This window comes from Globicephala melas, chromosome 15 (assembly GCF_963455315.2).
Source record: "Globicephala melas chromosome 15, mGloMel1.2, whole genome shotgun sequence".
Taxonomy (NCBI): domain Eukaryota; kingdom Metazoa; phylum Chordata; class Mammalia; order Artiodactyla; family Delphinidae; genus Globicephala; species Globicephala melas.
In genome coordinates, this window is record NC_083328.1 from 63,067,391 (window position 1) to 63,088,150 (window position 20,760).

The window sequence follows — 20,760 nt, forward strand, 5'->3', positions numbered from 1 at the left end:
TGTTCATCCCCCCCTTCCTCCCAGGCTCAGTCCCCGCCCAGCCCATGTGTTTGGTTGGCTGACCCTGTTCTTCCCTAGACCCACAGCTGCTCAGGGCCTCCTTGCTTTGTGTTCTGCTGGTTCCTGCTCACTCAGTTTTGGGTCTTTGTGATAAAAACAAACAGTTTCCTGCTCAAAAGGGAAGATGAGATATTTAAAGGAAACGTAAACCTCTCTCCTTTGACCCTGTGCTGTCTGCTTCCAGGAGGGCTTTTAGGTTCCAGGGTTTCTGTTCATGTCCGGTCTCCTTCCAGGGAGCGAGAGCTCCTGCAGAAGACCAGGGAGGAGCTGCAGCAGCAGCTGGAGGTGCTGGAGCAGGAGGCGTGGCGACTGCGGAGGACAAACATGGAGCTTCAGCTGCAGGGCGACTGTGCTCAGGGCGAGAAGGAGGAGCAGCGGGAGGAGCTGCACCTGGCCATCCGTGAACGGGAGCGCCTGTGTGTGCATGTGACAGCCCCTCCCCGCTCTTAGAAAGTGGAGTAAATTGAAGCCTGTTGTTCGGTGGGTTCAGATTAGCTTACTGCTCCGTCCTTTGCAGGAGGATGAAAACAGAAAGTTCATCCAAGCATTGCTGAACACCCAGGAGGGCCGAGGCCCCGTGGCGGGTACAGAAATAAATAAGACACAGGCTCTGATCTCAAGCAGTTTGCAGTGTAATGGGGAAGTCAGACAAGTAAACCGTGGCCAGATGAAGTATGAGCTAAAAAAGAGCTTCAAGCTAGGTCCTCTGGGAGATTAGGAGTAACAGTTAATTATTGAAAGCTTCATGGAGGAGAGGGTAGCCGCTGAGCTGGGCCTTGACATATTTTGATTGGTAGAGAGTGGGACAAGGGCTAAAGGAACAGATTAGCAAAGAAAAGGAGTCAGGAACGTTCATGGCATGTTCAGAGGAGGCCGGGCTGGCCAAACGGTAGGACTGATCCTGGGAAGTAATGGGAAATGAGCTGGTCAAGGAAGGGAATTCCAGAGTACAGGGACCCAGCTCATTTGTAAATTCCCCGATTCCATGTCATAGAAAAAGCAAGGACTTTAGAGCTGGGCAGAAGCTTGGTTTAAATTATGGCTCTGCCACTTGGACAGATTATTTGTAAAATGGGGCTGATAATGTTTCCCTTGAAGAGTCTTTGGGGAGATTAAAGCAGTGTTCTGCAAAATGCCAGCACAGAGCCTGACATATGGTAAGTCTTCAGTACCTGGTAGCAGGGGCTATATCTTTTTTTTTTTTTTTTTTTTCAATTTTGGCTGCATCATGTCTTAGTTGTGGCATGCAGGATCTTCACTGCAGCATGCAGGATCTTTTGTTGTGGCTCCCGGGCTTCTCTCTAGTTGTGGTGTGCGGGTTTTCTCCCTCCAGTTGTGGCGCACAGGCTCCAGAGCACGTGGGCTCTATAGTTTGTGGCACGTGGGCTCTCTAGTTGAGGCACGCAGGCTCAGTAGTTGTGGCGCACGGGTTTAGTTGCCCCACGGCATGTGGGATCTTAGTTCCCTGACCAGGGATCGAACCCGCGTCCCCTGCATTGGAAGGTGGATTCTTTACCACTGGACCACCAGGAAAGTCCCTGTATCTTCTTCATCTTTTTTTTTTTTTTTTTTGCGGTACGCGGGCCTGTCACTGTTGTGGCCTCTCCCGTTGCGGAGCACAGGCTCCAGATGCGCAGGCTCAGCGGCCATGGCTCATGGGCCTAGCCTTTCCGCGGCATGTGGGGTCTTCCCGGACCGGGGCACGAACCCGTGTCCCCTGCATCAGCAGGCGGACTCTCAACCACTGCGCCACCAGGGAAGCCCTCTTCTTCATCTTTGCATCCCCTCCTCACCTGTTCCCTAGCTCCTTCTGCCTAATAGCATGAATAATGGAATCTTGAATGACTGCTCTAAGGATCATGACTTGCACAAGGAGTGGTCTCCCCCCTACTAAGGAAAAGGAAAGACAATCCACAAAGATAGTTTTATGTTTTTAAATTTAATTTGTGTGACTCGATAATACACTTATTTATATGATTCAAAAGTCAAAACTATTTTAAAAGGTATGCAAATAGAAAGTACTACTTCCCTCGGCTTCATTCATCCCATATTCCTTCCTTCTGTTTGTAACCATTTAAATTAATTTCTTATTAATATGTCTAGTGCTGCTTTATGTAATATATGCATATATCCTTATTTCCCCCAATTTCTTGCATAAAAGATAGTGCACCATGTATACTGTTCTGCGCCTTGCTTTTTTCATGTTATGTGTCTTGGAGACCTCTCGTTATCAGTTTTTGGAGACCACCTTCATTCTTTTGCATCGCAAAAGCAATTACATTCCTGTTATCTTTTGGGGTGTGGCCACTCCCTGAGATTTCCTCTAGCCCCCTTCTGTTTTCCATCTTAGTCAGGAGACGCTGGCGGTCCTAGAAGCCAAACAGTCAGAGTCGCTCAGTGAAGTGATCACCCTTCGGGAAGCCCTGGAGTCCAGTCGCCTGGAAGGGGAGTTGCTGAGACAAGAGCAAACAGAAGTGACCGCCGCACTGGCCAGGGTGCGTGGTCCTCCTCTTCGCTAGCTGGGTGGGGCGGGCGGCTTGGAAAGTTGTGTCTCCAGGAAAAAGGCACGCAGCCTGCCTCATTCTTCATCCTGCAAGTCATGGCCCTTCCTGTTTCTTGCCTCAATGCCTAGTTACTGCTTTTGGGTTGTGTCCCTCCAAACAGACTCTCTGTATTGCAATTAGAATGGTTTTCTAAAGTGTCAGTCTGGTCATGTCAGTCTCTTTCCTAAAACCATTCACTGGCTTCCCAGCTCCTTGGTACCACATGCAAAGCCCTCTGCCACCTGCCCCAAACTGTTTCTAGCCTCCTCTTCACTCCAGATCGCTGTCCTAACGCCTCATATACCTTCGTTCCTGCCACATAGCATTCATTGCATTCTCAGTTTTACCCGTTCTTTCGTGATTTTAATACTTTGTATGTACCTTTCCCTTTACGTGGACTGCTTCTTTCCTCCCCTTTCAACCGCAAACTGTTCCTCATCTGTCAGTACCCAACTTAACTGTCGACTCTTCTACCAAGCATTTTGAATTAATGCTTTCTTTGAGTTCCCAGAGCACTTTGTGCTTACATTGGCTATGGTGTCATCACAGTTGTAGTTGTTTATACATCCTGATGTCTGTGCCTCTGTAATGTGAGTTCCTCTCTTACTCTTCAATGAATGAATGGGTAAGTGAATGAAGAAATGAAGGGAAAAGTTGTTCAGAATGTAAGGGAAGGAATGAAGTGTTAACTGATCTCTGTACAAGGAAAGCAGCAGATGTTGGGGATGTGAGCTGTTCACTGTTGCAGGAAAACTGGAAAATGAAACTCTAACTCTCTGCTTTTAGGCAGAACAGTCTATTGTGGAGCTGTCAAGTTCTGAGAACAGCCTGAAGGCCGAGGTAGCTGATCTTCGGGCTGCAGCTGTCAAACTCAGTGCCTTAAATGAGGCTTTGGCCTTAGATAAAGTTGGGCTGAACCAGCAGCTTCTCCAGGTGAGCAAAGATTTCTCTGATCCACAGCGTAGGGCTGGGCCCCGACCGAGGGCAAGGGAGAGACAGACAAAGCTGATGCCTGTAACAAGGAACAGTTCTTAAATGGATCAGCCCAAGACAGATCAGCTCCCAAATGTAGTCCTGGAATGAGCAAAAGGAACATTTATAGTGCAAAGGAGAGCAAAGATTACAAGGCCTGGGCTCAGCCATTAAAAATAGGCCCCTCCCACATCTGCAGCAGAACTAACTACCTTTGGGCTTTAGGGTAAAATCATCAGGGCTAGGCCCATGTCCTCTGGAAGGAAGACTGGGTTTTAATCCTGTTGTATGAGATAACAGCAATCACAGAAAAGGATCTGTTGAAGAGCCCAAGTCCCAGAATTTTCTCTAGAGGTTACAAATTTAACACATCTCTTCACTACCCCATTCCCTTGAGCCCCAGAAATGTTGTATGTTCCCTTATTCTGAATTCTTTAAGAGCAGGATTTTGCCTTTTTTCTCTCTGTCCCCAGCATCAACCCATCTAGTACCTGGAGTAAAGACCCCAGACCAAATGTGTGCATAGTCCTCCTCTCTCGTAAGCACTCCTGTGTTCATCTCTGGAGAACAGATTCATATCTCTCTTGGATTTCTGTCTCAGCACTTCATCTCTAAACCGTAACCCTTTGTCTTTGATGTCCTTCCCTTTTTGGCCAGTAGTTAGAACAGGAGAACCAGTCTGTGTGCAGGAGGATGGAAGCAGCAGAGCAGGCGAGAAACACTTTGCAGGTGGGCCTGACAGAGGCCGAGAGGAACAAGGAAGCCCTGTGGGAAAAGAACACCCACCTGGAGGCTCAGCTGCAGAAAGCGGAGGAGACCAGGGCTGAGCTGCAGGCAGATCTCAGGGGCATACAAGATGAGAAGGAAGAAATTCAAGAGAAACTAAGCGAGGTGAGAAGACAAAACTGCTACCATCCCATTAAGGATGCTCGCTGTACATGCTCGCTGTACATGCTCGTTGTACATACATGCTCACTGTAAAAAATGAAAACACTACAGAAATGATTCAGGAAGGGAAAATCTCACTTCCTAGAAATGACCAGTGTTACTAGTTTGGGGTATGTCTTCCAGTTTTTTTAAAAGAATTCCTAGAGGAATCCTTCACTGATTCTTCATTGCTTCACATCCATCAGTTTGAATTAGATGCCTCTCCTGTGTTTTCTGATAATACATTGTATTTATTCAACCACCACTCCCTTCGTACTATATTATAATTATCTGTGTTTATGTGTCTCCACCATTAGACCAAAAGCTCCTTGAAGGCAAGACTATGTCTTACTTGTTTTTATAACTCCAGCTTTTAGTCCAGTGTGTAACACATAGCAAGGGGCTCTGAGTTTTTTCTGAACCAGTGCCCCAACTCAAAGGTCATCTTTCTTCTCTACCAAGCATCTCATTGCCCTAGTAATTATACATAATCTCCCTTCTCAGAGCCTTTTTCTCAGGGCACTGATCACTTTCTTCCTGGTATTATGTGTGTGTCTTACCTCTCCTTAAGACTAAAAGCTCCTTAGAGGTAGATCTCTTGCAGCCGTAGCACAGGGTATTGCTCAAAGGAGAGCCTGTTTCCTGGGCTGGGGACTCTGTAGGTTGATCAGGGGAATAGATAAATGGTACTTGGTGTGAATGGGCAGTGCTCAAGGCTCACAGAGCTGGGTCCAGAATCTGAGGAGCCCATGGCCCTAATCTGGTGATAGCAGCCCTGGGGGGATCCTGCCTCCCTCTGTATCCCATCAGTTCTTCCTCTCAGGCACATCACCAGCAGGAGGCAGCCTTAGCTCGGGTGGAGCAGCTGCATCAGGAGGCAAAGCGACAGGAAGAGGCGCTTGCCCGGGAAGTCCAGGAGAAGGAGGCTCTAGCGCGGGAAAAGGCGGCTCTCGAGGTGCGGCTGCAGGCTGTGGAGCGGGACCAGCAGGACCTCTCTGAACAACTGCGGGGGCTCAGGTAGGGTCTGGACCTGGTTCTGCCAAGGGCAGAGAGAGCTTTACAAGGCAAGGGGGAGCCAACCTAAGTTCCTTGCCCAAAGTATATGGGGCCTAAATGAGTTATGAATTTGTAATTGCCTCCCCACCCCCAAATTCTCTCTTGGTGACCTGTAGTTAGAACCCAGTTCCTCTTAAGGAAGGGGCTTGATGGGTAAGAACTCTCCCGATTCCTGAACCTGACAGCTCAGCCAAGGAGCTACTGGAGAGCAGTCTGTTTGAGGCCCAGCAACAAAATTCTCTGATAGAGGTCACCAAGGGGCAGCTGGAGGTCCAGATTCAAACCGTCACTCAAGCCAAGGAAGTAATCCAAGGTAAGAACCCAACTTGGATGGGCGCACTTCATTCCACAGGGATGTTGAAAGCTAGGAAGACAGTGGGAAGCTATTAGAGCCAGGCCCAGGGCCTCTGAGATGGGAGTTCCTCATGAGGTCTGGGGAGAGGGGTGAAAGATGGAGGACAGAGGCTCAGAGACAAGATCCTGTCCCTGGCATCTTAGGGGAAGTGAAGTGCCTGCAGCTGGAACTGGACACTGAACGGAGCCGGGCAGAGCAGGCACGGGATGCGGCAGCCAGACAGCTGGCCCAGGCTGAGCAAGAGGAGCAGGCTGCCCTGCAGCAGCTGAAGTCAGCCCATGAGGAGGAGGTGAACCGGCTCCAGGAGAAATGGGTAGGTGGTGGTTGTGGCTAGGGGATGGGAGAGACAGACAGCAGCAGATATTCCTGCTTATAAAAGTGAAATCTGAACAGGACTAGTCTGGTTGGTCACCATGGTGCAAAATCCAGCTTCTAGCTAGTAAATGAGTTAATGTATGGAAAACACTAATAATAGTTCCTGGTATACAGTAAGCTCTATATTTGTGTTAGGTATTATTGTTGTTGTTGTTTCTGTACGTATAGAGACTTAAGAATGGATCCTGGGATTTAGGATCGATAAACTGGCCCCAGGGTGTAAAGGGAGCAGAGGAATGCCTTGGACCTATTATTGCCCAATTCAGAACTGTGTTTCTTTTGTCTTTTAATTATTTGATTTAGTCCATTTGCTTTTATTGTGATTATAGGCATATTTGGATTTATTTCCACCATCTTATGCTATTTCTCTTGACTTTTTTTTTTTTTGTGGCACGCGGGCCTCTCACTGTTGTGGCCTCTCCCGTTGCGGAGCACAGGCTCCGGACACGCAGGCTCAGCGGCCATGGCTCACAGGCCCAGCCGCTCCGCGGCATGTGGGATCTTCCCGGACCGGGGCACGAACCCGCGTCCCCTGCATCGGCAGGCGGACTCTCAACCACTGCGCCACCAGGGAAGCCCTCTCTTGCCTTTTTACACCTTTTGTGGAGGGGAATTCACCTTTCTTAACTTCTTTTAGAGGGTTATATCGGATTATTAAATTGTATTCTTTTCTCACTTCTTTTTTTCTCTCTACTGCTTTGGATGATATGTACTCTATTTTTTATTCTTTTAGTTCTTTAATATTTTAAAATACATACTTAATAAAATCTCAAGTTAATCAGTATATTTACCCTTTTCCTGAATGACACAAGGACCAGAGAACATTTTACCTGCATTCACTCCTCCCAACCTATCAACTGTATTAGTCATTGTGTTTAGTTATTACTAGTTGTTAACACCATACATTATGTGTTTTGATTATTTTATACAGTCAATAATTGTTTAGATACACTGAAAATTTTACCAGGTTTTTTTTTGCTCACCATTCCTCCTTGCGTGTCAGGCTTTCTATTTGGATTTGTTTTCCTTGAAGTAGAATTTCCTTTGGTGAGGGTATGTTGGTAGTTAATTGTCTGAAAATGTCTATTTTACTTTTATTCTTTTTTATAGATTTTTCCTTTTTTATTTTTTATTGAAGTATAGTTGATTTACAATGTTGTGTTAGTTTCAGGTGTACAGCAAAGTGATTCAGTTATATATATATATTATGTCTTTTATTTTGCAGATTCTTTTCCCTTATAGGTTATTACAAAGTATTGAGTATAGTTCCCTGTGCTATATAATAGGTCTTTGTTATCTATTTTATATATAGTAGGTATATATGTTAATCCGAAACTCCTAATTTATCCCTCCCACTTGTATTCTTGAAAGATAGTTTCACTGGGTATAAAATTCAGGTACAAATTCTAAGGTAACCGTTATTTTCTGTCAGCATACTGATTGTTCCGTTGTTGGTATTGAGAAGCCTCTAATTAGTTGTATGTTAGAACTTGGTGTAACCTTCAGGTATCTTAACTTTCTGTCTTAGATTTTTCATGTGTACTTTTTCTACACTGTATTCTGGGTGATATTTTTTCAGATCCCTCTTCTATTCACTAATTTCCCTTTTCAACTGTGTCTAATCTGCTTTATAGTCTATTCACCAAGTTTTAAATTTTATTTATTAAATATTTTATTTCTCAACATTTTGTTTGGTTATTTTTTCAGATCTTCTTGGTCATTTTTTAGTGTCTTCTCCCTAATTTATATTTGCAGTCCCCTCTTTTATTCTTTAAACACATGAAACATACTTTTATGCTGTCTAATAATTCCAGCACCTAAAATCTTTTTGAATCTCTGTTACATGTTGTTTCCCTTGGCTCTCACTGATGACCTTGGCCCCTATGTGTTTTGTGATTCCTGACTCTGAACTCATGTTCTCTGGAAATTTTTCTGTGGGAATCCTTTTAGGCCTGAGGCAAAGGAGATTTTCCTCAGAGATTTGCTTTTGCTTCTCTGAGGAAGGTGAAGGACTAGCATCCCAGGACCACCTTAAAGTACAATTTCTGTTTAAAGTTTTTGGGCCACATTCAGGCCCTGAACCCACATGAACACCAGCCTATGGTTATGAATTCTCAAGTGATATATATATATAGCCCTTTGTGAAAGTTAAGACAAATTTTCTTGCTATTCCCTTCTGTACAGTGTTTTGTTTTCTCTCTCCCCCACTTTTTCTCTCTCCCTTTTTCTTCCCCTTTTCTCCGTCTCTCAAGTTTATCCATTTACTGAGGACTGTAGCCCAGGGATGGGTGGGTGTTTTTCTGAAGAGCCACATTGGGCCTTGCAGACCATACAGTCTCTGTCACACTCACTTTTCTCTGCTGCTCTAGTGCAAAAGCAGCTGTAAACGACATGTATGTAAATGAGCATGGCTGTGTTCCAATAAAACTCTATGTATGGACATTGAAACTGAATTTCATATAATTTTCACATGTCACAAAGTCTTATTCTTCTTTTGACTTCTTATCAACCATTAAAAACATAAAAACCACTCTTAGCTCACAGGGCCAGGTTTGGCCCATATGCCATAGTTTCCTGACCCCAGATAGCCCTTTGGAGGTCCAGCCTTATGTCTCCTGTCAGGCTCCCCACCCTTTGTTTTCTGTTTTCTTTGCCCACATTGCCAGAAAATGAATTTCAAGGTTGTTAGGTAAAGTAAATACCTCCAGTGGAAAGCCTGTTCTGTGCTCATTTACCTCTTTAGATCACAAGTATTGCTTTGATTTTGGCTCCAGTGAAATTTTCATTATTTTCCTGCTGGCTCAGTGATACATTAAAATATATACTTAATAGTTAAATTGGCATTTTTTTTGTTTGTTAGTTTGTTTTGCCCTTTTACAGGTGGAGGGTTCAGAGAGCTTGTTTGTCAGATTTCTGGAAATGGAAGTTGACTTGTGCTTTGTGTGTATTTGTGATTTGATAGTTATTACAAGGCAGACTTGCTGGCAAGATGGTAGCCAGAAGTTTGCCTCTTTTTAGAATTATGTGCCTAGATTGTAGTAGGTACTTCAAAATATTTATTGAATGACCAGTGTCCAGAGGCAGTTCAGTTTCCCAGCAAGAATCAGTCATACCACCCACTGAAAACCCTACAAGTAAAAGAAGCTATAAAACTTCTGAATGATGTGTTACCGCCTGATGTAGACTTGGTATCCGTGGAAGGACTGACCATCTCATGGCCACACCTGAATCATGGGAAAGTCTCTTCCGTCTTTTCCTTTCTTCTCAGTCAGATAATCCCCCTGACTTCTGATTGTCTGACTTTATGATCTCCCTACTGATTGAAAGGGTTGAAAGCCCGCGTAACTCTCGAGAGTCTGTTAGTTTTTTGTTTTTTGGCCACGCCACACAGCATGCAGGATCCTAGTTCCCTGACCAGGGATTGAACCCAGGCCCTTGGCAGAGTCCTAACCACTGGACCGCCAGGGAATTCCCAGAGAGTCTGTTAGTTTTAACAGTGCCTGCCTTGTCCTGGAATCCTACCAATTAGAAAAACTCTTAGGGGTTATATTCTCCATTCTTCCATCTAGTGTCTGAATCCCCTTTAATAGCAGTGATAGTGGATACTTACTTACTGAGCACTTTCCCATGCCAGGTACCATGCTGAATGCTAGTCACGTTATTTCAGATAGCCTACACAACCACCTAGTGAGAAACTGAGACTTAGAGAAGTCACTCAGGGTTACCTGGCTAAGAAGTGGTAGAGCAGGGATTAACCATTTCGTAGCATTTATGCTATGTCCACTTCTACAATATCCCTTCCAAGGGTTGCTTAGCTTCTGTTGTATTCCATCCATTGGAATGCCCATTTATTTTTAGATAGATCTAGTTATTAGAAAATTGTTCCTTAAGCTGAGCCAAAATCTATTACCTGAAACAAATCAGCCTTAGATTTGCTTGGAATACCTCACCAACATGGTTGCTTTCCTCTAGACATGATACACATCACTCGTGAACCAGTGTGCAGAGTATTCTGATCCACAAACTAGGCAGCAACGCTTGACTGTTACTTCTGGACATCACAGAATTAGCCCTTCTGGTAGCCATAACACACTTCTAACTCATATTGAGCAAATAGGTCAGTTTTGTTTTGGTTTTTTTGACACGTAACTACTATTACATTCATCTTTCCCATATTCTTACAGTTGGCTTTTTGAACCAGAGTGTATGATTTGATATTCATAGCTGGTCTATTAACTGTGGTATTATAGATCACTGTTCTTAAGCATCTTAATAGGCCAGTAGCTGAAATGTGATTCATTCAAGCAATGCTGAGTTCTTACTGTCTGCCAGGCATGATGCTGAGCATTGAGGATACAGCAGAGAGCAAAGTAGACATGGTTCTCCTGATGGAGCTTCAAGTCTTGGGGGAAGATAGGTATTAAATAAATTAATACATAAATGAGTAACTGATGACGGAAGTTCTATGAAGAAAAAGAACTGGGTGATAGAAGAAGAAGAACAAAGGGGGACCGTTTTGAGCGTATGGTCTGGGAAGGCATCTATGAGGAAGTGTCATTTAAGCCATGAGTGACGGTGGGGTGGGAAGAGCAGTCCAAGTAGAAGGAAAGCATGAGTCAAGGCCTTAAGGAATGGAGGTGCGTGGTGTCCTCCAGGACCTGAAAGGAGGCCAGTGCAGCCAGAGTGTAGCAAGTGAAGGGAGAGTGCACAAGACGATGTTGGAAAGGGGTGAAACACTAGAGGCCTTCCCACTAAATGTGGATAACTACGACTTAACGAACATTTTAAAGGAAAGGTGATGAAGATGATGATAGCTATTGGCTACTGAATGCTTTCTGGGTGCTCAGCACCATTTAAAGTGCTTTACACGACTTACTTCACTCGTGAGAACAACCCTAGGAGGACCCTGTTGTTATCCTCATTTAAAAAAAATTTTTTTATTTTATTATTATTTTTTTACACAGGATTTATTTATTTATTTAGGCCATGGTGTGCAGCTTGCAGGATCTTAGTTCCCGGACCAGGGACCAAACCTGCGCCCTCAGCAGTGAAAACGCAGAGTTCTAACCACTGGACCGCCAGGGAATTTCCCTGTCCCCGTTTTTATAGATGAGGAAACTGAGGCACAGAGATGCGATAGAAATGAACTGAGGTCACACTAGTAGTACTGGGGTAAAGACTGTAACCTAGGCAGCCTGGCTCCAGTGCCCTTCACCACCATCCTGAGATCCTAATAGAGGGGCTGGATTCGTCTAGGAGATCAGGGAGGGTGTCGGTCACTGATGGACCTCTGGGAGGACCGGGATGCCCCATCCTAACGCTCTTGTATCGTATAGGAGACAGGCTCGGCCTGGCTTTTTGGGAGGCTAATCCTGTCACCCTGAGCAGGGGAGTGGGGACAGCAGAGAGCGAGTCCGCCCCCTCAGTTTGCTGTTACAACCACCAACCATGATGTGCTTGCTTTAAAATAACAGATATTTGTAGCTTATATGAGGGACAGTTGCGCTTTAGAAAACACTTTTCCATGTATTATATCATTTGATTTGTTTTTAATGAATCTCATTTGATCCTCATAAAATTTGGCGAGATGGGCAAGGCAGGGTGATTAGCCTCACCTCACAGATGAGGAAGCAGGCTTGTCACGTGAGGCGCCAAGGTCACACAGCTGGTGAGCAGTAGGCTTCTTGCCCTAACCCGGTTCTCCTTCTGCCTCCTCTCCTCACCCCCTCGGCTCTAACGGTGCTTCCTTCGTACGACCAGGAGAGAGAGCGCTCCTGCCACCAGCAGGAACTGGATAAGGCTCTGGAGAGCCTGGAGAGGGAGAAAATGGAGCTGGAAACGAGGCTGAGGGAACAGCAGGCAGAAACGGAGGCCATGCGGACACAGAGGGCAGAAGAACAGGCCGAGGCCGAGAGCGCCCTGTGCCAGGTGGGCAGCTGGGAGGACTGGGCTGCACGTCCACCCTGTGATCCCCCTACCTTGGGCCATTTCCTTTCCCACTCCCGAGGGTGGTGCTGCAGGGGCTTCCAGAAGAGAATGTAGCTTCCCACTCTGTTCCCCATGAGCAGGTGATCAGTACCGTTAGCTGCACGGCTGGCGGCATGTCCTACTTCCTGAGGGAGGGCTGTCGTTTACCACATCCTGTCAGCTTGCAAACCAGCAGCAATCTTCGTACTTCCTGGCTCTCAGTCAGTGGGTCCAGACCTTCCTTCGCCCTCAGCCCCCACCCCATTTGCTAGAAGAGCCCTAGAGCAGCTGGCGTGTGCTTGTGGCCTAGTGGGTGAGCATGGTGACCCCTAACCCAACAAGCCCTCGCCCTCCTGCCCCTCCACAGATGCAGCTTGAAACAGAGAAGGAGAGGGTGTCCCTCCTGGAGACACTGCTGCAGACCCAGAAGGAGCTGGCAGATGCCAGCCAACAACTGGAGCGGCTGAGGCAGGACATGAAGGTTCAGAAGTTAAAGGAGCAGGTAGGGAGGGTGGTTCTGAGCAAGGAAGAAGAGGCAGCGTTGATTTGTTCATTCACATTGACCTGCTCTTTGGCACTTCTTTGCACCGGGCCCTGCCTAGGTGCTGACATTTGACCAGCAGAAGGGTGTGGCACAACGGTGAATATGACAGTCATGGAGTTCTAGTGGCAGAGCAGACACAAAATAAGTGAGGTAATTACCGGTTGTGATAAGGGCTGTAAAGGAAATAAACAGGACGATGTAACTGAGAGTGATTCAAAGGAGGCCTCTTTGGACAAGGTGGTCATGGAGGGCCTCACTGAGAAAATGACATTTGAGCTGAACCATTAAGGTTGAAGAGCCAGACCCGTAGAACAATAAGGATGAACCTTGAAAGCATTATGCTAAGTGAAAGAGGCCAGTTACAAGAAGGCACACAGTGTATGATTCCACCTGTGGGAAATATCCAAAACAGGCAAATCTACACAGACAGAAAGTAGACGAGTAGTTGGCAGTGAGGATGGGGGATGGGGAGGGTACAGGATTTCTTTCTGGAGATGATGAAAATGGTAAACAAATGATCATGGTGACAGTTGCACAACCCCGTGAATATGCTAAAACCATTGAATTGTATGCTTTAAATGAGTAAATTGTAGGGTATGTGAACTGAATCTCAATAAAATCATTAAAAGGAAAAGAAAAGAAGCCAGCCATTTGAAGAACAGTTTAGGCAGAGGAAATAGCTATCATAAGGGCCTGGGACAGGCAGAAAGGGCCTGGGACAGTTCAGGACAGACAGGAGGCAGCATGATAAGCTTGGGGGCAGGAGCCCTTTGTCAGCCATGGTAGGACCTTGGACTTTGTTCTAAGGGCAGTGGGAACATGTTGGATGGTATTTAAAAAGCAGAGTGGGACATGAGTTATTACATACATATTTTAAAATACTTTAGCTGCTGAGGGGAGAATTTTGTGTGTGTTTGTGTTTGCCTGCTTGCACGTGGGCATGGTGGCATGAAGTGGAAGCAGGGACACCCGGCAGGAGGCTGCTGCAGTGGTCTGGGTGAGGGACCCTGGCCGAGAAAGCCTGGGTGAGCAGTGCACTTGGTGAGGGAGGAGAGGGAATAGGAGGTGAGGACTTGAGGTGACAGGGTATCATGGAAACAACGTGGATAGCTGGGCCCTGCCTCAGCTTTTGGCAACCCAACCAAAACACCAGTATTTATACAACACAGATTTCTGTAACATGGATTTCAAGACCAAGGAAGCTTTCTTCTGCTCCCTGCTGTCTTCTCCCTTTGCAGGAGACCACTGGGATGCTGCAGACCCAGCTCCAGGAGGCTCAGCGGGCACTGGAGCAGGCAGCCCAGCAGCACAAAGACAGCCTCGCTGCCCTCCAGGAAGAGGGCGGCACCCTGCTGCGGGATAAGATAGACCTGCAGAAGCAGGTCCCTGCTCCTCTCTCCCAGCCCAGCACCCTTCCCCAGCACAGCCAGGTTCTCCCACTCCCTCTGGCAGGACGGGGGAACCTTGGCTGCCTGAGCCTGGGAGAGGGAGGGGAAGCCCCAGTACTGAGTGGAAAAGTGAAGGGTGCTCAGAGCTGTGCATGTGCCTCCCAGATCCCTGGGGTAGTTAGTAACCTCTCTCAGTGGGGACCACAGACCTCAAAATTTCTTGGCAGCCCCATAGATCCAGCCTCCCCATAGATCCAGTATTTTTATACCAGATTGCTTTTCCTTCTCAAAATCCTATATCAGATGATGGTCGGGTTGTTTATTTTTAAAAAAATACAATCACTTGCTCATCACTTGGCCTTTGGACAGAGTTACATTCAATCAAGGTTTTTATTTGTGCCTGCCTCTATACAGCATATGTGAGGCTGGGGAGACAGGGGACTAGGCTGGATGGTACTGGCAGAGGGAGGTGGATAAGAACAGCATGTAAGGGTTGGCAGGACCTCCAGAGATTTGAAAATGGGCTGGTGACTCTGGTAAACCTTGAAGGACCCTAAAGCCCTAGGTGGGAAGCATCCTCCCACCACCCTTCCTGCCCTTGGTCCTCATGCCCTTGACTTTCCAGGTGGAGGACTTGAAGTCTCAGCTGGTTTCCAAGGAAGACTCCCAGAGGTTGGTGGACCAGGAGGTTCAGGAGAAGCTGAGAGAGGCCCAGGAGTGTTGCCGAATTCAGAAGGAGCTGGAGAGAGAGAAAGCCAGGTAGGCTAGACAGGCCATGGAGTTGGCTTTTGCCTGTCTGGGTCCAGGGGTCACTGTGAGGTTGACAGTTTGCTCAGGGCACCTAACCTCTCACGTCTCCAGCTCTGGGCTGTACAGGTAGCTGTGTGGAGAGGGCATGGTCCTTGTCTCCAAAGCTCATGCTTCATTCATTTAGCAGATATTTAGAGAACACATAGCACGCACCAGACACTATGCCAGGGGTTGGGGATATATCAAGACAATAGAGTCTCTGCCTCAGTAGAATTTATCGTTTTGTGGGGAAGACGTTAATCAAATAACCCCCAAAGGAAAGTATAGCAGGTTATGTTACCTGGAGTCTGAGGAGGGAGAAATCCTTTTGTTGATGAAACTAGAGGCAGGAAGACAAGGTAGGAGACTGGTACAATTGTCCAGATAAGAGAACCAAAGCTGAACCGAGGTAGGGTCGTAGGCAAGGGGAGGAGGGAAGGGGTTTAAGGGGTGTTAGGGGAGTTGGAATCAGTTATTTGTAGTCTTAAAGTGGACCCAGGTGGGATGAGGGGAGGATGCTGTGATGTGGTCAAGACTTCTAAGGGTGAATGGAGGTGCCATTCAGTGAGCTGGGGAACATAGTAGGGGTGACTGGTGGGAGGGGAGGTGCAGAGGGGTTGGGAAGAATTGGACATGTTGAATTTGAGGTATTGTATAGATATTTCTGGAATTTTTCTAGAGAAGAATAAACTGTGAAGTTGAAATGAAATATATGCATGAAGGACCTAGGAGCACTCAGTAGGTGCTCAGTGTATGGAGGCTTTTATTGTTATACTGGAATCATTATCATCACTGTTTCTATTAATTATTAATGCTGTGTTAGAGCAGTCAGATGAGAAGGTAGTTCTTCACTCCCTGAGAGAATGACCCAGCCCTCTGAACCTTCTCTTTTTAGCCTGACTCTGTCGCTGGCGGAAAAGGAACAGAGACTCCTTGTTTTACAAGAGGCTGACTCTGTTCGACAGCAAGAGCTGAGCTCCTTGCGCCGGGACATGCAGGAGGCCCAGGCAGGGCAGAAAGAGCTCAGCGCCCAGGTATTTCCCACCCCACTAAGAGCCCTCTTCCTTGGTGGAAACCTCCTTCTGGAGTCGGCAGGTGATTGCTCAGTCACGCTGAGACCTCAGCAGCCCTGGCAGGAGGGGGCAGCCAGGACCGGGCTGGGTGGGGCTTGGCAACCTGACCCAGAGTTGAGAACGGACCCTGTGGGGAACCTGATGGCCCAGAACACAGTGCCCAGAGGGGCAGAGCTCACACAGGCCTGGTTCAAGCCCAGCCGCTGCCAAGTGTGCCTGGTCTGCCTGGCAAGACACAGCAGGGGGAATAAGTATTACTCCAGACGGGGTCAGCGGCAGCCTCTTGCTTCCAGGGACTCAGTCTGCTCACAGCAGGACCCCAGACCTTGTGCACAGAGGAAGGATGGAACTGGGAGGAGAATAATGAGGAAGTGAGAGCTAGACGTAGACTGTGGCAGATGAGGACCCAGGTCTGCCTGTTAGACGATCCTGGGTGTGACTCCCAGCTCCACTGCTTCCTGGTTGTGCGAACATCACTTTATTCAACCATAAAACAAGGATGATAATTCTTAATCATTATAGGAATATATAAAGTGTCAGGAACACAGTAAGCATTCAATAAATGGTAGCCATTATTATCGTGACTGGTCTTTTTAGGCTCAGTGTCAGTGTTTCAGGCAGATTTCTAATCATAGCAGGGAGCTGGCATAGTTGCCAGGGGGACCAGGGCCAAAGCCCATTTGCATAGCCCAGGCCCATGTGTCAGGAGTCCGTAGGTGGGCATGTAGGTTAAACCTAGGGTTACACTCATTCCGGAGCCCTCCCTTCCTGCTGGAGAGCTGAGCCTACTGAAATCCTCCCAGCCCCAGTCAAGGTTTGCACAGGGATTGAGTGGGGTCAGGCCCAGGAGGGTCTGGGGAGAGGGTATCCATTCCCTGCTCAGAGTGACCATACTTCCTCTTTGGCAGGTGGAATTACTGAAGCAGGAGGTGAAGGAAAAGGAGGCTGACTTTCTGGCCCAGGAAGCACAGCTGCTGGAGGAGCTAGAGGCAGCTCGAGTAACAGAACAGCAGCTACAAGCTTCCTTGTGGGCCCAGGAAACCAAGGCAGCCCAACTACAGCTGCGACTGCGCAGCACGGAGAGCCACCTGGATGCCCTGGCAGCGGGACAGCAGCCTGGGCACCAGGCCCAGGTCCAGCTGGCCAGCCTCTGTTCTGTCTTGCAGCAGGCCCTGGGGTCTCCTTATGAGAGGGGGCTTGAGCTGAGTGGTGGGGGAGACTCGGCTTCCTCCCTCTGGGGCCCTGAGCCAGGTGAGGCAGCCACCCAGGAACTCAGTTCTTTGGTCAAAGCCAGGCCTAGCTCCCAGGGGAGAAGGGAAGGGAATGCAGTTCCTTAGGCAATACTCATCAAGGCCAAGGCCACAGACTCTGGGATTAATTCAATCAGAGTTTGAACCCCAGCTCGGCCATTTGCTAGATGTGTGTCCTTGGGCAAGTCACCTCTTCTCTTTGAATTTGATTTTCTCAACTATAAAATGAGGGTGTTAAAAGTACTTACCAGGACTTCCCTGGTGGCGCAGTGGTTGAGAATCCGCCTGCCAATGCAGGGGACACGGGTTCGATCCCTGGTCCAGGAAGATCCCACATGCCATGGAGCAACTAAGCCCGTGCACCACACTTACTGAGCCCATGTGCCACAACTACTGAAGCCCATGAGCCTAGAGCCCGTGCTCCGCAACAAGAGAAGCCACCGCAATGAGAAGCCCGCACACTGCAACGAAGAGCAGCCCCCTCCATCCGCAACTAGAGAGAAAGCCCGAGCACAGCAACGAAGACCCAACGCAGCCAAAAATAAATAATTTTTTTTTTTAGAAGAAGTACTTACCTCTTGGGAGTTTTTTAAGGAGTTAATAAGATGACAAATAAAATCGTTCACACAGTTCCTGGCACTTATTAAATGCCTAACAAATGATAGCATTTTCTAATGCACATCACAGTGCCTGGCACGTAGGTATGCAGACAGGGCATGATGAACAAACTGCTGAGAAGGGGTTCTTTGAGGAGAAGAGGGATGGGTGGGAAGGCCAAGGCCAGGCCTGGGAGGTATGGCTGTTTCTTTTCATAGTGCAGCCAGGTCAGGAGGTGTTTCCTCACTTTTTCAGACCAGAATGGAGCTAGGATCCTCTTTAAGAGATGGCCCCTGCAGACGGCTCTCTCAGCTGAGGCGGTAGCGTCTGCCCTCCAGAAGCTTCACCAAGACCTGTGGAAGACGCAGCGGGCCCGGGTATGTGTCTCTGTTCTCCTTCCTCAGGCTCTTCACCTACGCCGAAAAAGACTTGTGAAGCACTTTGACCTGTTTTATTTCTGACGTAAAGTTGGGATGAGTACCACCTCTGTCACTTACTACCCGGCAACTGTGAATAAAGCATTTGGCGTCCTGGGCCTTGGTTTCACTAGTAAAGTAGGGCAAATCGTGCCTGCCTCACAGGGCTGTGAGGAATAAATGAGTGAGGGACTCGAGTGAGCCCTGTAAAACGTGATACTCTGTATAGACCTGTGATACCGTTTTGCATCATTTTCCTCTCAGCCATGAATTGTTCTTGGTGTCAAGACCTCCAAGAAACACCTGACAAATTGGGGATCGCTGAGGTTTGAGGTTGCCATTTATAGGAACATTCTAGGCCTAAGACTGAACTAAATGTCCCCCAAATTCCACCTCACAGTGAACCCATCAGTCAGTAAAAATTGAGTGTCACCTATATATATGCCAGCCGCTCTGAGCTAGGGATACAAAAAGGAGAAAGACCTGCTCTCTGCCCTCAAGAAGACTTGTGACAGGGCTGAGCAACCAGGCTGCATCCTAAGATAAAGCAGAACTGATAGAAATAATTGGATCAATAACAGATGTACATGATAATAATAGGAGGAAGGGACAATTGGGAGGGTCAGAAGGAGGGAAGCAGTGACCTTTGAGCTAAGCTTTGAAGTAGGAGTTTGAGGAGAGGAGAGATGATCCCAGGCTAAGACTTCAGCAGGAGTTCTGTTTCAAAGACAGACGAGTCAGAAGGGGAACCCTAGGCTCCAGCCATTTGGAGCAGAGCCTGTCATCCCTTCCAGGAGCCAAATGCACATGAGTTCAGAGGTAAATAACCCAGCAATCTGAGAGTAGGTCCGTGATGGCAGACCCTGACAGGCTGAGGGAAGAGAGGGATCGGGCCCTGAACTGGGGCGGCTTTTTGGAAGATGAGGAACTTGAGTTCCACACCCTTTCTTTCCCAGGATGATCTGAGGGATCAGGCCCGGAAGCTGGAACAGCGTCTCACTGATACAGAGGCTGAGAAGAACCAGATCCACACAGAGTTGCAGGCTCTGCAGAGACAGCTCTCCCAGAACCAGGAAGGTGAGAAGCTTAAGGCAGGGGTGGGTTTGGGGCAGAAGAAAGGAAAGGCAGGAAGCCCAGTGGGGCGGGATCAGGCCCGGGAGCCACTGCTTACCCACAACTGTGAGATTTACCTAGAGGCGTCTCCAAAGGGGCGATGACCCCCCCCCCCCCCCCGCCGTGAACTATTTTGTGTACTTTGCTTGGCCTTTGAGAGCCGTCCTGGAAGAAGGGATTAGGAGGAACAGATTTGGTGAACTGAGGGAAGTTGCTAGCTAGGCTTCTGTTTTTTCTGTGAAGATTTAAAAACTGGCACCCTAAGGTCAGGTCTATAAGAACACTGTAAAATTCTATGTCTTTCATCATTTATCAGTGTTACTTATTTTGTTATCTCCAACTATGTTCTCAAATGATTAACCTTTGACAGCAGAAGGATTATGGGCTTGTTTGGGAGATAGGAAGAGGGGGAAATCTGGGGAGAAGCTATCTGTGCCACAGCCAAGGGCTAGGAAGGGTGGTGACTACTAGGAAAGGAAAGGAGAGGGGAGGGTCTTGCGACTCAAGGCTCAACTGTAGAAGGGAAGAAGACAACGTGGGGAGTCGATCTGGGTCTTAAAAGTATCCCAAACGGCTCCCTGAGAGCCACACACATACAGTTGGGTTCTGGTGCATTTTGCAGAAATGGAGGGTACCCAGCAGAGCAACCCTGGTCTCTAGGAACCTCTGCAAAATCATAGACTTAGGGACTGGAAAGGACCTCCAACATCATCTAGCTCAACCCTGTCTGGAATCCAAGGTTGAGAATCTGTGATCGGGATGGGAAGTGTTGGGATGATTGTCAGGCACTGCTGGAGCTGGGCAGCAGATGCAGACACGAGTCTGGAAGCAGCAGGGAGCCTAGACAGACAGGAGCAGCTGGCAGACGGGTGATGCCTCTATGAAACTGGGTGTAATTCTCTCCTTCTTGGCCTTTTCCTCCTTTGATTCTATTCCCCATCTTCCATCTGCCTCTACGTCCCTCCTTTCCTCCAATCATGGTTCTTCCTCCACTACCTGTCTTCCCAAAGAGAAATCCAACTGGGAAGGAAAACAGAACTCCCTAGAATCTGAGCTGAGGGAGCTGCGTGAAACTGTGACATCCTTCCAGAGTCGCCTACGGCAAGCAGAGCTCCAGGGAATAGAAGCCCAGGTAAGGTGTTTCTGGTTTGGGGGAGGGGTTGCTTCAGGAGTAGTCCCTCAGGGCCCAGGATCGAGCCCATCCTGGCCCATGGTCATACCCCATCCATATGTAGTGCCCAGCTTCCTTCAGCAGTGTCTCTGTTTCTCTGGCTCTCCCCACATCCCTGAGGGCCATTATTAAGGCCCTAGTGAATCCTCCTTTAATTACTTTTT

The 20,760-nt window shown here is 47.7% G+C and overlaps 1 protein-coding gene across 13 annotated transcripts in view; it reads left to right on the plus strand.

Moving 5' to 3' along the window:
- CEP250 (centrosomal protein 250) overlaps positions 1–20,760 on the plus strand; it is a 47,795-nt gene that overhangs the window by 16,930 nt on the left and 10,105 nt on the right. For 9 of the 13 annotated variants that reach the window (XM_060284276.2, XM_030830759.3, XM_060284274.2 and 6 more), the window contains 16 exons: positions 294–476; positions 2,411–2,555; positions 3,390–3,536; positions 4,236–4,466; positions 5,326–5,519; positions 5,744–5,871; positions 6,057–6,226; positions 12,049–12,216; positions 12,623–12,757; positions 14,038–14,181; positions 14,813–14,946; positions 15,872–16,010; positions 16,958–17,300; positions 18,152–18,273; positions 19,269–19,389; positions 20,436–20,557. In XM_060284276.2, the coding sequence (XP_060140259.1) occupies positions 294–476; positions 2,411–2,555; positions 3,390–3,536; positions 4,236–4,466; positions 5,326–5,519; positions 5,744–5,871; positions 6,057–6,226; positions 12,049–12,216; positions 12,623–12,757; positions 14,038–14,181; positions 14,813–14,946; positions 15,872–16,010; positions 16,958–17,300; positions 18,152–18,273; positions 19,269–19,389; positions 20,436–20,557 (2,626 nt within the window). The other 4 variants (XM_030830775.2, XM_060284282.1, XM_030830773.2 and 1 more) reach the window with 4 other exon arrangements.